Here is a 21263-nt window from a genome sequence, read left to right on the forward strand (position 1 = left end):
TCCAATCTCTTCAATTCTCCCAATGCTTTATTCCTACAAAGTAAAATTATAATATTAAGCACAAATCAATATAATAATACTCAAGATAATTAAAAGTATAAGAATGTGAGACAATAATAGATAAATATATGTATTTTAGGCTGAACATCAATACTCCTATTGCAACTATTAGTTAAGTACACTTTTTGTCACACCCCAACCTTCGTCAGGGTGTGACGGGCACCCGACTCTCATCAGAGTCAAGCGAACCCTTAAACGTCAACTCAAATTTTTTTTTTTTAAAACAAGAATTGAAAATTGTAAATGAAATACCAAAATCGACACGTGGCTCGAGGCATCTCAAAACATGATATATATATACATACGACATAAAACAAGGCGAGCCAGAAGGCCTCCCCCTTTTCGTACAATGAATAGTGGCCGACAAGGCCAAACGGTAACCACAACTCCCACGCGTTCGCGAGACTTCTAAGAGTATGACCGGCCAATATATACAAATTATACTAAAACGAACGATCTCCGGAGCAAAATGGAGGTTTGTCGACTCCAGGTGCTATCTCCTCAAGAAAGTGGATCCCCAGTTGCGTCGGCTGAACACGCGGGCATGAAACGCGACCCCGAAGAAAGGGGTCGATGCGAATATGTGCGAATATGTAAAGCATCAACTTTGAAGCAAGAAATAGGAGAGTTCAACGAAAGAACAAGTGTAGATTACATCGAAAAGGTACAATAAAGCAAGTTTAGATTACCGACATGAACTAAATGTTTAGATAAAATAGTCCCTTCGGACGGCCGCTTCCGACCTAATAATAATAACGATAATAGTAATAACAATAGCAATATCAATAATAGTAGTACTAGTAATCCCCTTCGGGTGTCGGTTCCGACATACGTCATCCAGCCCCTTCGGACATCGGTCCGGAATAAAATAATGGCCCCTTCGGGCATGTCGGTCCAACATACGTCTATCCTGGCCCCATCGGACATGCGCCCCGACATAATCCTAGCCCCTTCGGGGCATGTCACTCGCGGCATACGGCTACCCTGGCCCATCGGGCATGCCACTCGCGACATAATACTAATCCTAGCCCGCCCGGGCATAATAATAATAGTAGTAATAATAATAAAGTCTCACCCCCCTTCGGAGTGGTTTTGGAAAAGTTTTATAAAATATCACACTCCTTCGGAATGGTTTTGAAAAGTTTTATAAAATATCACACTCCTTCGGAGTGGTTTTGAAAAGTTTTATAAAATATCACACTCCTTCCGGAGTGGTTTTGAAAAGTTTTATAAAATATCACGCTCCCTTCGGAGTGGTTTTGAAAAGTTTTATAAAATATCACTTAATAGAGTCATTTATGGAAGTTTCAAGGCAATTCGATTACATTTCGGCAAGTTACGGACGTTTGAGCATTTTTCCAACAAGATAGGAGGATACTAGTTCAATTGCACTGAATGAATAGTGCTCCATTTCAGAATTGGATTTCGATGAACAGAATAACCCCCGAGGCTCAAATTCAAGCCTAGTATACCTAGGACATGCCAAAAGAAGGAGAGGGATAGCTTCACATACCTTACGGGTGTCTTATGCTCGCTTGAGCTCAATTCCCGTTTCGTCCAGAATCTGCAAATGGTCACCTTTACCAGTTACTATTCATGAGAGTTAGCATTTCAATAATGAGTTCATACTTAACTACCGAAATTTCGGCATTTCCCCTATAAATATAGCATCCCCAGAGATTCAACTCGGCTCAAAACAACCAACCACAACCCAAGAACAACATCAACAACATCAATAAGCGCTACAAAACACATATTAACATAAATGGTCTTTCTTTCAACATAATACATCAACTTCCGTTCTAACTTCACACTTTTCATCCAATGACAACGTTTTCATATTCATTCTCTAATTCGAAGCCATTCAAATACGACTCAAGGACATTTCACATTATTCTACAAAATATACAAAATTTCCATCAAACCATAATTCATCCGAAACTTCCAACTTTCAACATAAGTTTCCATAGCACATTTTTGGCTTCCAACTTCATTAACAACAATCATGATTTGCATCTCAATGACTTCATTCTTATATTTACATAAGTTACTACAACGTTGCATATTTTCCTACAACAACCTTACGTCATATTTTTCATAACAACAAGAACCATTAACCTTCCATTCACTTCACAAAGCCATAACAACACAATTAACATACTAAATGAAATTTAATTCACTTCCCTTCACACTTCATGGCACACGGCCAAACACCCCTCTACACACACACACGCCATGCACACACACTCACCACTATTCCATAATTCTCATCCAATTCCTATCATCATAACATATAAATTTATTCCATAACTTAAAAACATAGAATTCTTACCTTTTCTTGAAATTTCAACTTTCCGCAAACGGAGTTCTTTCTCCAAACCCATTTATCTTTGCGTCGAAGAGCGCCTTGAACTTGTTAAGAATTCAAGAGGGACAAGATTTTTGGATTGAAATTGGAGGCTAAGAAAAATTTCTTTCTTTCTTCTTCTTTTTTTCTCTTAGAGCCGAAGGCTCTTCTTTTTTTTCTTCTCCTCTTTTCTTTTAATTTCTTGAAACTTCCATGCATAATGGTCCCTTATATAATTATCCCATGGATAATTAATTAAATCCATGGGCTTGGGCTAGCCTATGGCCGGCCAAGCTCCCCACTTTTGGGCCTCATTTTATTATTTTTTTTTTGAGCCCAATTGTTGGCTAACACTTTGTAATTCATGAAACCATCTTCCAAAATTCCGACTTTGCCCTTAACCTTCCTCGATAATTCCGCGCCAATGTCTCCATAGCCGACGTATTCGTACTAGTAAGGTCCAATTGTGGCCCTATTCCTCATAAGTCAAGGTTATTTCCAAATTTTCAAATACGCAAAAATGCCGGATGTAACACTTTTGATGAAGACCCTTTACTTAAATGGAAAAAAGATCCATTTACTTGCACTGTCTTGGGATCACTCGATGTTTTGATTGAGCGGCAAATATCATTCTATTCGTAATTAAATGTTTCGTGTTCGAATTTTAAAAATGATTGTCTTAGCAAAAAAGTAATTGTGCCTCTAAAAGTAAAAAATTTCGGTGCGAATTCGAATTAGTCCACCCCCTAATATAAATTTTCCCATTGTAGTTCTATGATCTACACCTCTATTCGAAAAGTCATTTTCCTCATTTTTAAAGAACTTGTGTTTCCTAGAAAAATATTTTTTTAAAATTTGGATAAAATAATTTGCGGAACACACCCTAAGTTAAAACTATTGGTTAATGACCCTGTGGCTCATTACATCTAGCATGCATAATAAAAGGATTAAAAATTAATTCTCGACTCAAGACTTTTTGCACCATCGTCCATCTAGTATGGTTTAATAAAAAGACGTAATGCTTTTTTCGTCCTTTTTCATTTTCAATGCCCCCACAATATCCGAGGACTATTTTAATTGTTGAATTTCCCATATATAGAAATACTAAAGTAGTGTGGCACACATGTTACTAACTATTTATTTGTATATATATTACACTGACATTATTGTTTACCCTTAAAATGGATAACAATTAAATTTGTACGCGGTGCTAAAGATATGTGGTTTGATTTAACACGACATTGGATTATATGATAAACGATAAAGTGAAATGAAATATTTAGATCTAACCGCGACGAGCGTATGTCGGCCTCGGGTATTAAGAACCGAGATCAATCCGCCGTGGTCGGATATTGAACAGTGAACAATTGTGAAAGAGTTAGAAAGATGAATGTTGATAATTGTGTTGCCTGCTCAATACATAAGTGTGAGTGTATATGAGAGAAAACTGGCCAAAAAATAAAAGGGGCCTCCTCTTTATATAGTAGAGGAGTCCTAACCCTAGTACAGATTTAAATAAGGCACAAAATCTCTCAATAACTGATGGCAAGATCGGTGCCGAAATATCCGGCTGGTGGCGGATATTTCGATCTTCCCCTTACGGTGATTAACTGTCTTCTTATCGTGTTACAACATCTCGTTCCAACCCGAGCTCGAGAACTCGGGGCCTGGCGTGAAGGTTCTCACTCCAACCGAACCTAACTTCTACATCGGGAGACAGAGGATATCAGTGCTCTCGATTTTACCCGTATACAGATAGTCCCCCCATTTCCCAAGGGGTGATATTGACTGCGGGAAATGGACCCAGATAAAGCTGAGTGGGCCGTTCCTATCTGTCTAGGACAAGACGTTCTTGTCAACCTTTTGCACCCTGCCCGATATCAACTCATTATTACTTCAGCCGCTAAATCAATCTTGGGAATCCGCCCCTTGTTAGAATTCTTCAACCCCTAAAAAGCCTTTTGGAGCCTCTTATTTATAAAACCCATATGTTTTCCTTTTGCCATGCATCATTGATCTTTTACCCTAAACCTTTCTTTTTCAAGAACTCACTGCGTGCTTATACCAAATCTTATTCCCTTTCTTGAGTCGCGAATTCCCTTCCTTTTGGACGTGATCTTCCTTTGCTTGGCTTTGTATGTCAATGGCTTCTCTTCCATTACTAACCCAAGGCGAGGACCATTCTGCATCCCCTTCTCGTTCGCCGCCTCTGTTGCCGATCTAGGCCTCCGATCCTAATGAGGAGTTAAGACTTCTGGCTGCGGATATTCTTCCGCCGGGTTTCAAATATGCGAATGACTGCAAGATATCCTATCACCTCGATTCTGTGGAGAAGTTCGGGTCCTGTATCGATGATGCCACCATTCCCATAGTCAGGAAGGATTGTAACTTTGGTGTGGATGTTGATGTTCGCCCTGTTGAAAGCGGGATGAAGATGAATCATCATGTTGCTGGTTACTCGATGATCTACACCTATCCTTTTACCAACGGGTTTTCTCTCCCCATACCTCGAGTGAGACTTCTGCCGCCGATATAGTGTGTGTATCGGCCAGATTGCTCCTCAGGTTTGGAGGCTCATATATTGCATCGTTGGCTAACATAGCCGGGATTTCCTTCACCCTCGATCACCTGCTACATATATATGTACCTCGGGTAATCCGAGGCGGAATAGTTCACTTGCTCCCTAGGGGAACTCGTGGCCTTATAGACTCTGAGGATGATTATGACCGAGGATGGCTTTACCGGTTTGTGATGATATGTACAACCCAACTTCACCGCCCTTTATCTGTCGATTTCCCGGAAATATGGAACTTTACTCCGAGCCCGATCGAACCTGAGCTCATCGTCACTATCTTTGAATGGATAGTCGCACTTTTAGGAGCTTCTCGCAACCCAGGCCATTCTTGAAGGAGAATGGCACCCGAAGGGTGGAAAGGCGCAAGCCATGGTAATTCTCAATCCGCCCGTGGGATTTTAGTTTCTCTGTATCGTATTTTAATCCTGATTCTTTGACTTTCAGGACTTCCGACGAGGAGATCTTTGAAAGGGAAAAACATTGTCAAAGAGGGCGCCGAAGATGCCGTTCGAGGAAGAAAGACATCAACGTCAGTGAGGACACCGAGTCGTCGGGTTGCTACAGGAACCTCGATTGTTCATTCGGGGATTGGCTCTCGGGTCATAACGCGCCACATCATGGAGACTCTACAGGAAATACCTCGTGGCACTTGCTGCCTATGGCTTTTCATGAATCATAACTTGCATGTACATGGAAATCATTCGTATTATTTTTGTATGAACTTATAAAACATATATATAACTTTTCTTGAAAATATCGTAATAGTTCATAAACTTGCATGTAAGAATCCATGGAATGCAATGTATGGGTTTTTATGAATTACGGACAGATTCTCAAAAATCATAATGATGTATCAAGAACATAATGAAGAATTTATAACAACTTAATACATAATATAACATGGGGAATAGACCTAGAGTTATCATGAATATAGTTAAAAGCCCTAGTTTTCGTGAAGCTTCATACTTTATGAAAGAAGAAGCGTGAGGAAGAACAATGATGTTCCCACACATAGATAGCAACCCTACATACCTTAATCGCTCCAAAACTTAAATTAAAGACTTGAACTTTGAAGAAGATTTCAAAAATCTTAAATCTTGAATCTTGAACCTTGAGATCTTGAATCTTGAACCTTGAGTTGGGTTTCCTTGAAAAACCTAGTTTAGGAATGATGATTTCTTGTTTAAATTACAGGGATATATGTTAGAATTGACTTGGAATGATTAGAATAGGCTTACCTTCGTGTTCTTAATGATGGGAGAGGGTAGGAGGTCGTTCTAGGGCTTGAAGGAATGAAAAATAATGATTTGGACTGATATGGACGAATATATACCGTTCTGAAACATTAAATTTTACGCCCTACAAAATACTGGCCGTATTTTGAAAGACAGGCCATATTTCAGTCCGTATTTTGTTTGGACTGGTCTGCGACTCTTTAGTAAAATGGTCATAACACTCTGTACAGATGTCCGTTTGACCCCCATAATATAGCGTTGGAAAGGTATTTCAAAGATCTACAACTTTCATCAAGGAAGTTTTCCCAAATTCCAATCACATTGTTAAATACGGGCCATATTTCAAAATACGGTCCGTATTTAACAATGTATATCCCTCAAGCCAAATTCCAGAATGCTCAGTGATCTTGATGCCAACTTACGATTTGAAATACGGGTTGTATACTAAAATACAGTCCGTGTTCTGGGGCGTAAACCCCCATTTGACAACTGAAGAAAAAATTCCAATTCTCACATTCTTTATCTGGTTTTCTAAGTCTAGAATAATGATCAAAGCTTAGGTTAAAGGTATGGGGTGTTATAGCTTTTAGAAAGGAAAAAAAAAAAAAAATCCTTATGGTCTTCTTCCCCAAACAGAAGCCATTCCCTTCAATATAATTGGTACTCTTTTAATAAAATCGAAGTGTCTAATAGTAATAAGCCTTAGTTGAGGTGCAAAAATGAAATTTTGTGACAATTTTAAGGGGCTACTTATGCATTTGGCCTTGATAAAACCTAGAATTTACTTATTCTTCAAACTCTTCTTTATTGTCTTCTTCTTTTCTTCTTAAGAAGGTGACTTTAGTGCTAAACTTGGGAAGAGCGATAAAATGATAAAAGATCAATGCTTAAATTCTAAGGATTGACCTCAAGTAATTAGATACCGAGAATATTTTCTGAACTATTTTTATCCAACAGATTCTTGAAAATCTAAAAAGTAGAAAAAAAAAAACAGGAGCTAAATAATAAAAAAGTTTGGTTAAAAATAAAAAGGATATCCAGTAGCTACATTAGTATAAAGCAAACTTTAAAAATTAATAATAAATTAAGAAAAATATAATAAAAAAAAAAAAAGAACACCTCACCTTGTAGGCTCCTTGGTAATTAAAAAAAATGTGAATGAAGAATTCCGAATTGAATTGAGTAATCATGTCACATAATTTTCTATTAGGTCAAAAACAATTACCAACAACGGAATTTTGTATTGCTAAAATGTCTTCTTAATGCATTATAAGAAGCAATGCACTTTTATTCATTATATAGCTACGGTATTTTCGAGTAGGTTTGAAACACGCACCTCTTATGACTACAAAAAAATTACTTCATTTATCTACTTTCATTTTTTTTTTTTTTTTTTTTTTTTTTGCACACTTGATCATAGTTTAGTACAAATTTTCAAGCTATCAGAAAAGAAAAGTAACCATTCAACTTACCTTTAACATTGAAGAATGTATAAGCTTAGGAAATTATCAGGGTTAGTAAAAAAAATAAAAATAAAAATAAAAATAAAAAAAAAATAAAAAAGACACTTTCTACACCTTGTAAGTATTAGGACACAAACAATACATGAGGGGGAAAATATTTTGGCATTTCCATGATATTCCAAAGCCATTTCAAATAAAAAGGAATAGAAGAGAGACGTTTTCAGCTTGAAGTTTGTTGATTCATCACCTCTTCCATGTACATTTCCTCTGCCATTGGCTTCCATGTATATAGTTGAACTTGAGCATTTATGAACCAATTGATGACCTGCATTTCAACAATAGTAGATATATAAGTTAGCATCACGGAGAAGATAAGAACAAACGGAGTTAGACATAAAAAGAAATAAGGTTTCATTTGATAAGTGCTCTTAAGATAGTGAATAGAGCCATATAAAAAAAATCCTCTTTCACCACTGATAATAATAACTCTTCCAGCTAAAACTTGATAAGCATAACTAAAACTAATAATCAACAACAAAAAGACAGAAAAGAAATAACCCTGAAAAAAGTGTGTGGCTGAGGAACTATACATAAGCGGTTAAAAGTTGGGATTTCACTACAACTCAAATTCAAAAACCATACCAAATAATAAGCTATTAAGTATAACATATGTTATTTTTTTTAAAACAAAAACAACGTAGTGTATATCCAAAAGATAGATCCTTCTTAATCCTTATCTTATAATATAAATATGACTACAATAAAATATAATGCACTAAGGACATTTTTATGATTTAATTGCTATATTACTAATATTACTTAAATGAAAATTTATTTTGATTTAAATTTTAGTCTATTGCTCCGAAGTTTATCATTATTCAATATACTATATTATTAAATAATATATTTCTTACTTCATAAATAAATTTTCCTTTTTTTAAACTTATATGTGCTCGTGAAAATGTTTTCATTGCATCAAGTTATCAATTAGCTAGTTTTTTAGTACTATTATTTATTTTTATATGTACTAATTCAAAAGAATGGAGTGACTAATTTTTGTATGGGATTTCAAGTAATGCAAAGTAAAATTTAACTACTTTGCAATTCCAATACCTTATTAGCAATTTCCGTAGTAAAATCAGTTCTCTAATATTTATTTAATAATTTTAAATTTGAACTGAGTGTGTGTTATCTTTCAATTTTAAAATGATATCTTTCGATACAAATTCAAAAAGTTTATCTTTCCGTTATAAGCTTAATTTTTCTGAAAAAAATATATATTAATGAAGCTATGATGGATAACTACTACACCTAAAAATACCATGTTCATATCTAATGTATATATGGATTCTTCTTTATCCTTTAATTTAAATTTTAAAAGGTTTATCATCAAATTCAAGTTTAAAATCTTTTAAAATGATATCTTTCATACAAATTCAAAAAGTTTATCTTTCCGTTATAAGCTTATTTTTCTGGAAAAATATATATATGTATATATTAATGAAGCTATGATGGATAACTACTACACCTAAAAATACCATGTTCATATCTAATGTGTGTGTTTGTGTATTATGATTGTCATTTTTTTTTTTTTTATTATTATTAAAAGATGATTTGAAACAAAAGACAGTTGAAGAAAGAAAAAAGGCTAAACATTGAATTTGGTTTAAAATCAAATTCTAGACTTATACCTAAGTCAAGCTAAAATGTTGAAATATTTCTTTTCTTTTTAAAATTTGATTTGTTTTATCTCCAAAAAGAAGATAAACTCAAAAATACACATAATCGGTAACAAATTCGGAATGTATCATACATACATCACCAGATAATCTCAAACTCAATTTAAACTCAAATATCTATATTTTATGTTTAAATTCAAAATGATCTTTATCTTTCATTTCAAATTCAAAACTTTTTTTTTTAATCTCAATTAAAATATTATTATTATAATGTTTATTAACTTGGTTTTAAAATTGTCAAGTGGCTTGTTATTAGCTTGTCACTTGGCTTAACCACATTGCTTGTACCTCTCCTATTATATATATATATATATATATATATATATATATATATATATATATATATATATATATATATAGATTTTCTCGTTTTTTAAGCATATTTCAAATTATCAGTCATGTTGACATGTAGAATTTTTCGTGTCGGTTTTAAACATGTAAACTTTATTTTAGAATATTGAAGAATCTATACCCTAAATTGTAGTCAAAATTAAGTATTTTGACTTTCGTACTCGGAACCTTTTCACATAAATTAGGATAAAAGAGTAAACATTATGACATATTTATGATCACAAGCTTTAAACTCTTCATATCTTTTTAAACTTCGTATCGAGTTAAATTACATCACATAAACTAAAACAGAGGAGTACTATTTTATTTATACCTCTTTTTTAAACCAGAGCAAGAGACCTTAGTCTTTGAAAGATGAGATCCTTTTACTGCTTTAACAACTTATGTGATTGTTAAATTTCAATTATCATCCAAATTGTGAAAGGCTTCAGCTTACTCAACTTCATTTTGCTAATGACTTACTGTTGTTCTGTAGAGGAGGTGTTTGGTCCGTTCAGATGTTATTTGACTGTTTAAAGAATTCTCTTTAGCCTCTGGGCTAAAAGCCAATTTAGATAAGAGTTCCATTTATTTTGGAGGTGTTCCATTGGCTGATCAAGAAAGTATATTGCAACTGACTAGTTTTACAAAGGGGGAGCTTCCTATCAGGTACCTGGGTGTTCCTTTATGCACCAAGAAGTTAGCAATCAATCAATGCAAGCCACTAATTGACAAAATGCTTGGAAGGATCTAGGCTTGGACCAACAAATTTCTTTGTTATGCTGGAAGAGTCCAACTTATCATGAGTGTTTTGTTTTCCATCCAAACCTTTTGGGCTCAAATTTTTCTTCTTCTCAAGAAGATTATACAACTCATTGAAGGTGTATGTACGAAATTCCTTTGGACAGGAGGGGTTGATATGTCAAAGAAGGCCCTGCTAACTTGGGACAAACTATGTTACCCTCTGTCAGCTGGTGGATTGAATATTTTGGATATCCTACACTGGAACAAAGCTGCAATATGCAAGATGTTAAGGAATTTGAGCAAAAAGAAGGACAAGTTGCGGGTCAAGTGGATGCACATTTACTATGGGAAAGGGAGCTCAATGTGGGAAGCTGAGGTTAGCAATGCTTCATGGATTGTGAGGAAGATTTTGAAGGCAAAAAAATATCTCCAAGCTGCTGGATTTCAGGAACAAGACCTTATGCAGATGGACACTTTCTCAATCAAGAAGATTTATATGTAGCTAAGAGGATCCTTTCCAAAGGTCCCGTGGAGGAAAGTGGTTGGCAACAACTATGGATCTGCTAAATGGATATTTATACTTAGATTGATCATTTGTGGCAGAATTTTGACAAGGGATAGGCTGGTGAAATGGGGCATCACAAAAGATACGAGCTGCCCATTGTGTAGTACAGGAGTGGAGAGTGCGGAACATCTATTCTTCAGTTGTGTGATATCAGCTAACATTTGGAGCAGGATTTTGGCATGGCAAGGTATTAAAAGAACTACTGGAAGTTGGTGTCAAGAGCTGGCATGGGCCCTGCAATCATACAAAGGAAACAGTGCAACAACGGAAGTATATAGGATGTGTTTGGCAGGAACAACTTACTCTATCTGGCAAGAAAGATACGCCAGGGTATTTAGAAGAAGAAAAGAACTGTTGATGGCATTGTGAAGCAAATAGTCCAGGATGTTCACTGTCGAGGAGTTGATAGTGCAAGGTTGGAGAGGAAGCCAGATAGCATGAATTTCTACCCTTAGACCGGGGGCGGATCTATGTAGGACCGTGGGAGTGCCACGCCACCAGCACTCCTCGATGGAAACTCTGTATACATATCTATATATGTATAAGAAATATTATAAGTATTACTTGTGCCACCCAGAGAACAAAGAGAGTCTGTGGTACCGGTGGCTAATTGCCAGGTTAACCACCCGAGGGACCCAAGCTTGATCTCCTGCTAGTACAATTTTTAAAACATTTTTAGTATATACAAATTCTGTTACTGCCTCAGCTTCCCTTCCATTTTGTTTCTTATATTTAGGTTTACATTTTGTTTTATTTTTATTAAATGGTTTAACAAAATACAAAAGAAAAGGGTAGCCTTGGTTCACGCTGATTTAGAAAGAAATCTTCTTTATGTTAGAGGAGGAGTAATTATGCTTGTAAACTTGAGTTAGTTCTATATAATATTTGGAATAATATTTGCCTATGTAAATCGAAAAGATAAACAACTCGAACTACAAGCCATAGTTGATCCAACCGCTCAAATGTTTTATTCTATTTGGACCATGTAAATTGCAATACGTCTACTTTCACAATGGAGTGGCACCCCGGAACCTCTAAATCCTGGATCCGCCTCTGGCTTAGACTATGAGGAACTTGATGTTATAGATGTGGAGTTGTGGGAAATGGGTTGAAGTTTATACTTAGCCATTCCCAGTAGCTGTGTTTTTTTTTAAAAAAAAGTTCTGAGCTGTAACTGTTATACTTGGTGAATAAAATCGTCCAATTTATTTGCCAAAACAAAAAACTTATGTGATTGTTTTTTCTCGAATAAGAATTTCTAAATTAAATTATTTTTGAATATAGAAAAACTATATTCTTTTTGGCACCATAAAAAACTAAAATGTACTTATAAATAGGGACAGAAGGTTGTACTTTTAATTTTAAAGAAGATGTACCCGACCTGTACTATAAAAACAAAATTAATAACTTATATTTAAGTGGTGAATATTTATTTAATTTCTATTTTGCCTCTCAGCTTTCTTAAAAGAAAACGAGTCTCTAAATTTATGCTCAAATGTACCGTTAATCCGTGTATTTACTATTAATATTTTCATACAACAATAGTTGAATCCCTCTTCCCACCAAACATTATTAGCAAAGAATTAATCATGTATAAAACCAAAAGTTTGATTAAACTAAGCCACTCTTATATAATTTGGGGTTCAAATAATTTGCTTAGTATAAAACGGCCCTTTCTTTAAAGAACATATTCAAAACCAAAAACACAAATTCAATCACAAATGCAATCAAAACCCCACTTAGAATCTACCACAAAACAGTCCTTTTTTAACTCCAATAAAATGATTATGAATTTAGGCCGTCAAGGAAAAATTCAAGAATCTCGACAACTGTTCGACAAAATGCCTCAAAGAGATGTTGTTTCTTATGCTTCAATGATAACTGTTTATCTTAAACATAAAAATCTTCCTAAAGCTGAGAAATTGTTTTATTCCATGCCTGAGAGAAACGTAGTGTCTAATTCAGCTATGGTTCATGCTTACGCGAAAGCTGGGAGAGTCAATGAGGCTCGAAGAATCTTTGATTTGATGCCTGATAGGAATGTTTACGCGTGGACCAGTTTGATTTCAGGGTATTTTGAGAATCGTAATGTGGACGAGGCTCGAGAGTTGCTTCGACAAATGCCTGAGAAAAATGTAGTTACTTGGACTATAGCAATGGTGGGGTATGCTCAAAACGGTTTGATTAACGAGGCACGAAGAATTTTCGATCAGGTTCCTGAGAAAAATGTCGTTGTTTGGACGGCTATGATAAGGGCTTACGTTGAAAATCATCAGATCGATCAAGCTCTTGAGCTCTTTGATAAGATGCCTGAACGTAATTTATATTCTTGGAATGTTATGATTCAAGGCTGTTTAAATGATAACAGGGTGGACAAAGCGTTGGAACTGTTTAAAGCGATGCCATGGAGAAATGCGGTTTCTTGGACAACTATCGTTACTGGTCTGGCGCGAAATGGGATGATAGAAATGGCAAGAGAGTACTTTGATCAAATGCCAAATAGGGATCCTGCTGCATGGAATGCGATGATAACATCATACGTTGATGAAGGGTTAATGATCAAGGCGAATGAATTTTTTGATTCGATGCCTAATAAAGATCTTGTAAGTTGGAATGTAATGATTGACGGGTATGCAAAAAGTGGCGTTGAAGGCGAGTCCTTGAAGTGTTTCATTCTCATGCTTCGATCGGGCTTAAGGCCGAATCAGACTACTCTTACCAGTATAGTGACCTCATGTGGGGCCATTCTCAAGTTAATGCAAGCTCATGTTCTTGTTTTACTGCTAGGATTTGACCGAGACACGTCACTTAATAACGCTCTCGTCACCATGTACTCGAGATGCGGAGATATAAACTCATCGTTGGCCACTTTCGAGAATCTGAAAGTAAAGGACGTTGTTTCGTGGACTGCTATAATACTGGCATATGCTAATCATGGTCTTGGTAACCGAGCATTGCAAGCCTTCGCGCAGATGCTAAGGTCCGGTAACAAGCCGGATGAGATCACTTTCGTTGGAATCTTGTCAGCTTGTAGTCATGCTGGTCTCGTTAAGAAAGGTCAAAAGTTTTTCGAGTCGATGAGGTGTGCCTATGGTTTAAAACCGAGGGCGGAGCATTATTGTTGCCTTGTTGACATTTTAGGTCGTGGTAAGTTAGTTGACGAAGCTATAAGGGTTGTGCATCAGATGCCTCCGGAGGAATGTGACAGTGCTGTTCTAGGGGCTTTACTTGGCGCATGCAAGCTGTACGGAGATGTTGGAGTGGCAAACCAGATCTGTGATGAAATACTAGAGCGTGAACCAAGTAGCTCGGGAGCTTATGTACTGATGGCAAATGCTTATGCTGCTTCTGGGAGATGGGGTGATTTTGCGCAAGTGAGAAAGAAAATGAAGGAGAGGAATGTGAAAAAGGTGCCCGGTTTTAGTGAAATAGAAGTCAACGGAAAAAATCACGTATTTTTTGTTGGGGACAGGTCTCACCCTGAGAAAGAGGAGATTTACACGCTTATTAAAGAAAATCTATTGCCTCTAATGCAAGAGATGATTTAGAGGAATCAAAGAGATGCATCAAAAGTCTGGGATTGAAGAATTTTATTTGAACCATTTGCTTATGAAAGTTCTGAAGCTCAGTGCGGAAAGGCAACCTGGTCAGTTTTATTAACCTGATAAATGTACGGTGGGATTAGAGTACATCTAATATTGGAGACTCAGATGTTAGTCTAGGTGAACCACGGTCGGTCACATATCTTGCTGAATCTGCGTAGTGAGGCTTACTCTCCTAAAAAGGAAAAGAGTAAAAGAGACGATAACAGAGAAAGAAGGGTACTCTTTCTGATTAATTGGAAAACCAGATAAAGTTTCTGTTCTCTCATATGCTATTCGTAATGCTTGCAAAACCTCCTCTACTTTTATTAGTTAACTTAGAAAGTGACTTAGCAACTGCACGGAACAAGTTTACAGGGGCCAGGAAATACGCGAGAGGCATTTATGATGTGGCCTTTTTCCCCTTTTGGACGTGATTTCTCCACTCATTGCAACTCCCACATACTATGAATTCTTCCTGCAAACTAGAGCTATTCGTAATGCTTTTTGGCTTGATTATTCTATCACTAGCTGGCCCCTTTTTTTATTTGAGCTATGGATCTAGTTGTGCTCCAATCATGGTAAGCTACATTTGTCATGGTCTCTTGTTGATATCAGATTATGGCTAAAATGAACCTTCTCAAAGGAGAGATCGAGAAGCAGTTGTACGTTTATTATCGGGAAGAGCTAGCTGCTAAATGCGCTCCCAAGATACCTCCATCATGTGCACACTATCTTGTGGAGGAAGAAGATTAGCTTCTGAGTTGGGAGGCGAATCTAGAATTTGAAATAATGGGTTCGAGTTCCAAATTCTACCACCGTCCCTGTTCTGAGTACAAGAAGGCTTCTAATGCAATGCTGCGATATGATGGACACGAAGTCTTGAGGACCTACCAATTGGGTAATTATGGAGCTGGATTTTGTAAGGTGAAACAGATAATTAGTAGTGAAATTGATATTAAGTGCTATGATAGCACAAGTTTTGTTTCTTTCTGTATAGCTCTTGTTCAATGTATCACTTCTCTATGGGCTAAAATTGGCTCATGTGTGTTATTCATTCAATAGTTGAAGCTATGAACACATAAATTTCTCTTTGTTGATACTTGTATAATTGGACCCTATGTAGGTTAATGCAGACGTTAGGTTCTTGAGTAATTATATATCTCTGGCATATCTACATTTGTTTAAGTTTACTAGTGAGTATTTATGAAGGTTTAAAAAAACCAACGAGGTTCAATTTCGGCTAAATGGTAGAACAGTAACTTACCAGCATCCATACACCATTTATCACTTAATCATGGTTAAACTACTAGTAATTGGTTTGGTGTTAACTCGATTGACATACTTTTTTTCAGCTGAAGTTTCATACTTGAGTAAGGTGAGAAAGAGTTGCTGTGATATTCTTTTTTTTTTAATTTCCCCTATTGAGTCTTCAGGCAACAAAATGGGGCTTATGAAAGATTAAAATACTCAACAATAGGTGCTCCCACATCGAAAGCTAACAAAACCAGAAAGGAGAGAAGTAGTATAAAAGCGGCAGACGGTGGACATAGAAAATCATACCTTTCTCGGCCTTTTGGCTAAGATCAAGTGTAGTATCTGTTCTTATCAGTTTAATATCTGATATGTGAGCCATTGGCTCACACGATATTAACTCAATTTTTTTAGGGGGAGAGTCTGCCAAGGTAGCTTGCTACCTGGGCTCTCAAGTGTCGCCCATGCGTTGCACTACTGCATGGGCCTGGCGCACCCCATCAATCCAAGTTCAATTTTGAAATTTGAGTAGTTTGTACGTATGTATGTTTTTGTGAATCCCAGTGCTGACCAAATTTCTCGAGTACTTCCATCTTTTGTACAATACTAGTAATTGTCTTTAATTTAATGCTTCAGATGAACTTTGCTTCTAGTTTAAAAAGAGTTGGCTAGACACTTAGAATTATTATTTGATGTAATCTTTAATCTCCTCATGTTGCGACTTCCACTTGCTATGAATTCTTCTTGGATACGAAAGATTTTTATAATGATTTTTGGCTTTAATTTGAGTATTCCATCACTAGCTGGGCCCCTTTTTTATTTGAGTTATGGATTTAGTTGTGCTCCAATCAGGTTAAGCTCCTTTCGTGCTCATCTCTTGTCGATACCAGATTATGGCTAAGATGAACCTTCTTAATGGACTAACATGATCATTGAAGAGTTAAATAGCTGACTCCAATTTGTTTGACACTGAGGCCGTAGTTATTGTGCGAGTTAGCACCTAAAGGCGTTGACGAGGAAAACCTCAAAAATCACATGTACATTTTCTTGTGGAGTAAGAAGATTTGCTGCTGAGTGCACTACGTCTGAGAAATGTAGTGCTGCCATTGATGGACACGAAGTCTGGAGGACCTACCAATTGCCAATTAGGTATGAAAAGGGTTGCGTTTGGAAGGTGAAAACAAAATACTTGTGAATTGATATGGACTTGATCAGTTTTATCAAAGCAAGTCAAATATAATTCTGTTTCTTGATGTGCATAGCTCTTAGTCGTTATAGCACTTCACTTTTGGCTCACGTATGTTATTCCTTCAATATATGCTCATGAAAGAGCACAATGAATAATGTTTCAAAGGTAAGAGCACGATGCGCCACAAGCTCGTACTTTGTTAATAGACTAAAGCACATTTAAATAGCAAAAGTAAACCTTCAAATTCATTATCCATCGAGTTTCGAATTGTGTGCCAGATGACCCTCGAGAAGGACAACTTTTTGGTTATATAACAAAATGCACATGTAAACATTTCTTTGTTGATCCGAAGAAAAGCACATATAAACATTTCTTTTGTTGATATTTATATTATTGGATCCGGCATAGGTTATTGCAAATATTAGGTTATTGGGTCATTATATCCATTTGTTTAAGTTTGCTAGTATTTTTTATTCATAAAATTCTCCAGCCAACATGATTCCCACATCGAGAATTACAAAGCTAGAAAGGAGAAAAGTAGTATAAAATCGGCAGGCCATGGACATGAAAAACATACCTTTCTCGGCCTTTTGGCTAAGATCAAGTGTAGTATCTGTTCTTATCAGTTTAATATCTGATATGTGGGTCATCGGCTCACACGATATTAACTCAATTTTTTAAGGGGAAAGGTCTGCCAAGGTAGCTTGCTACCTGGGCTCTCAAGCGTCGCCCATGTGTTGCACTACTGCATGGGCCTGGCGCACTCCACCAAGTCTAGTTCAAGTTTTTTTGAGCCTTTGCCTATTTCAACATTATAAATTATTAAATCTTTTTTCTTTTATGTGTTAATAAGTTTTTCTTTGTTAAATCTGATTTTTCTCGCAAGAATATGAATTGTGCTCTAATTAAACCAATAGTGCCGCAGTCTTTCATGTTAAACCTACTTTCGTGATGGTCTCTTGTTGATACCAGATTATGGCAAAGATGAAAAGGAGAGATTGACAAATGACAAGCAGTCGAATATTTAATTTTTGCTAGAGCTAGTAGGTGCTTGGTAAAACGTACCGGAAGCAAACTATTTGACCAGACACATGGCAAGCATAGAAAGGACCATAATCAACCACTGAGTCAGCAAATGCCTATTAAATCAAAGGCTTGCTTGAACATTCAAGAATCAACTCCACAGATCCTTTTCATTAGCACCGGACAGTAGAAGCTTGAAAAGTTTCGTACCGAAAGGTTCAGAGTGCCCGGGCAAAGATAACCTTGGGAGACAACCAGATTCCGAGATGTATGCGATTCCATTTAATGCCCACGATCTTAGTCATGTAACGGACGAAACGGGAGAGGATTATGGAAGCAGTTACCATTAGCTATCCTATAAATTTCCCCCCACTCCCCCAGTGTAACTATCTGAATTCACCTTACTAAACACGCCTTTGGCCTTAATTGGTTAATCTTATTGTGCCTCGAGACAAAGATCGTTACTTTGAAGAAATTAGAGTGCTCAAAGTATCTCGCTTTGAAGCATATACTCTGTATACATTAGCATGGGATAACATTATAGGATTTCGGTCCTATAATATGTTGGCCTTCGAAACTATTGGATCGGAGTAATGATTAACCAGGGGACTTGCTCGGGGGGCATTCGTATTTCATAGTGTAACTGAAATTCTTGGATTTATGAAAGACGAACAATTGCGAAGCTTACTTTTTGGTCAATCTTATTGTTCATCGCTATTCTTTGGAGAGTAATTCATCATCTAAACCAAGATAATCAGTGAGACTTCCTATCTGACTTTCTCAATAATCTCGCTTTGATTATCTGCTTTGTTATTCTTATGACTGTCATTTTCGTTACATTCGCATTGTCAAAGGATTAACACAAATTGGATTAATTATGTTGCTTGTGACCTCATTATTAATAATTCAACTGGTTGATCCTTTGATAATTCAACTGGTTAAACGAAATTATTGAAGACTTAGCTAGAAGAAGACATCTTTTATTACACGAGAGTATTTTAAAACTGAAATGAGTGCTGCGATGGACACGAAATCTGGAGGACCTACCAATTGGAAGGTAAAAAAAAAAAAAAAAAAAAAAAAAAATCGTGAATTGATCTGCACTTGAGTTTTATCAAAGCAAGTCAAATTCTGTTTCTTGCTGTGTAGCTCTTGTTCGTTATAACACTTGACTATTGGCTCACGTATGTTCTTCTTTCAATATATGCACGTGAAAGAGCACAATGCGTAATTTTTTAAAGGTAAGAGCACGAATATGCATCTCTAGCTTGAACTCTATTATAGACAAAAGCTTGATATTTTGAATAGCGGAGAGTAAACTTTCAGACTCATATATTATCCATCGAGTTTCGAACCGTGCGCTAGCTGACCCTCGAGGAGGAGAACGTTTTGGTTATAACAAACTGCACATGTGAACATTTCTTTGTTGATACGAAGAAAAGCACATACAACATTTGTTTTGTTGATACTTGTATTGTTGTATCCTACATAGGTTTGGATGCAAATGTTAGGTTCTTGAGTAATTATAAATTCTCCAGCCTGCAGGGATAGCACATCTATTTTTCCTTTGCTCAATCTCGATTGCATTATATAGATTGTTAATCCTTTCTCTTTTTGTTGTAGTAAATTTGATAAGTTTCTCTTTGTTATATCTTATTTAAATCAAATTTAATTTGTCTCTAAGATCTGTATGTATTTCTTTTTTGTTGTATCACTTCTCTATGGGCTCAAAGCGCTCATGTATTCAATATATGAACATGTAAACGCCCTTAGGGTTTGGTTGAGTGATGTGGGTGCAAGCTGACCCTCCAAAAAGAGAATATATATTTTGGTTGATACAAAGAAAACGACATATAAACATTTCTTTGTGGACACTTGTATTTAGATCCTACAATGGTTATTGCAAATGTTAACGCCCTTAATTAGGTTTGCTTCAGTGATAAGAGTGCAACGTATAATGCATTGATTTGATGCATACAACAAGTTTGTTTTTTGCCATGAAAAAAAGTTTGGTATTTAAGCAGTGAAGAGCAAAGGATGAGGCTCATTTCATCGAGTTTCGAACCGTACCAGGCACCCAGCTAACACTCTAGAAAGAAATTTTTTTGATTATACTAATAAAATGTACATGTAAACATCTCTTGGTTGATACGAAGAAAAGCACATATAAACATTTCTTTGTTGATACTTGTACATGTTATTACTTGTTGGATCCTATGTAGGTTATAAAGCATAACTTCTTGTGTAATTGTCTCCAGAACAAATGCTTGCAAGGTGAGAAAACGAATTAATACTCTTATTTTGAGAAAATGACAAAAATGGTCCCTTATGTTTGAGTGTTAGTTCAAAATAGTCCAAGTAGGCACTTAACAATTTTGATTTTTTAAGTTTGTCAAAAGTTAACACTTTTAGTCTATGTCAAATATATTATCGAACTCTGTATGTTAAATTTGTCGGGGACTATGAAAAAAAAAAAAAGAAGAAGAAGGAAATTAGCGGAACTAACATTTAGAGGTACAATTTTTGTAGTTCATGCTATTTTTAATTTATTTCTAGAGTTTGATTCAGCTTTTGATGTGTAATTTTTGCTATTTTTTTTAAACATATTTTTAGTGCATAGTGTAATTTTTTATGTTGCATATTTTAGGATTTGATGAGAGTTTTTTGATGTCCATAGTTAAATAGCTTTTCCCACTGTTTCCGTCAAATTGAAGGGACAGATCTAGTTCGGTAAAATTTTTATGCAGACTAAAATTGTTAACTTTTTGACAAACTTAAAAGACCAAAGCCATTAAACGCATACTTAAAAGATTATTTTAAATCTACTTTCAAAGATAAGGGCTATTTTTGTCATTTTACATCTGCTGTGTCTGCAGGCAAAAAAAGGTGCATATGAAAAATAAAATTGCCGGCCTAGAGAAATCCCACATTGAGAAGAAAGAAAAGCCAAAAAGGAGAGAAGCATTACTTAACTAATTTAATTTAATGCTGAGCTTTCTTCTAGGAGTAGTTTAAAAAGAATTGGCCAGACACTTGAATTATTTAATAAAAGAATTGTCGTTAAACACTTGTACTAATACTTAAGAAGTTCGACAAATTCTTAATCATTATTTTTCTTCTAAGCACATGACCCGATGCAACTGAATATGAAAAGTTTC

General features: G+C 35.9%; 1 protein-coding gene and 2 non-coding genes across 3 annotated transcripts; all 3 read left to right on the forward strand.

Moving 5' to 3' along the window:
* The first annotated feature begins 12514 nt into the window (after positions 1-12514).
* LOC132043656 (pentatricopeptide repeat-containing protein At1g09410, mitochondrial-like) lies at positions 12515-16473 on the forward strand. The gene has a single exon (XM_059434129.1). The coding sequence runs from the start codon at positions 12780-12782 to the stop codon at positions 14604-14606; it is 1827 nt and encodes a 608-aa protein (XP_059290112.1). The 5' UTR covers positions 12515-12779; the 3' UTR covers positions 14607-16473.
* LOC132043664 (U2 spliceosomal RNA) lies at positions 16199-16394 on the forward strand. Its single transcript, XR_009411891.1, has one exon. It is a non-coding gene; the product is annotated as a U2 spliceosomal RNA (small nuclear RNA).
* A 1182-nt stretch (positions 16474-17655) lies between the features above and the next one.
* Positions 17656-17851, forward strand: LOC132043665 (U2 spliceosomal RNA). Its single transcript, XR_009411892.1, has one exon. It is a non-coding gene; the product is annotated as a U2 spliceosomal RNA (small nuclear RNA).
* The last annotated feature ends 3412 nt before the right edge of the window (positions 17852-21263 follow it).

Source organism: Lycium ferocissimum, unplaced genomic scaffold, assembly GCF_029784015.1.
Source record: "Lycium ferocissimum isolate CSIRO_LF1 unplaced genomic scaffold, AGI_CSIRO_Lferr_CH_V1 ctg2681, whole genome shotgun sequence".
Classification (NCBI taxonomy): domain Eukaryota; kingdom Viridiplantae; phylum Streptophyta; class Magnoliopsida; order Solanales; family Solanaceae; genus Lycium; species Lycium ferocissimum.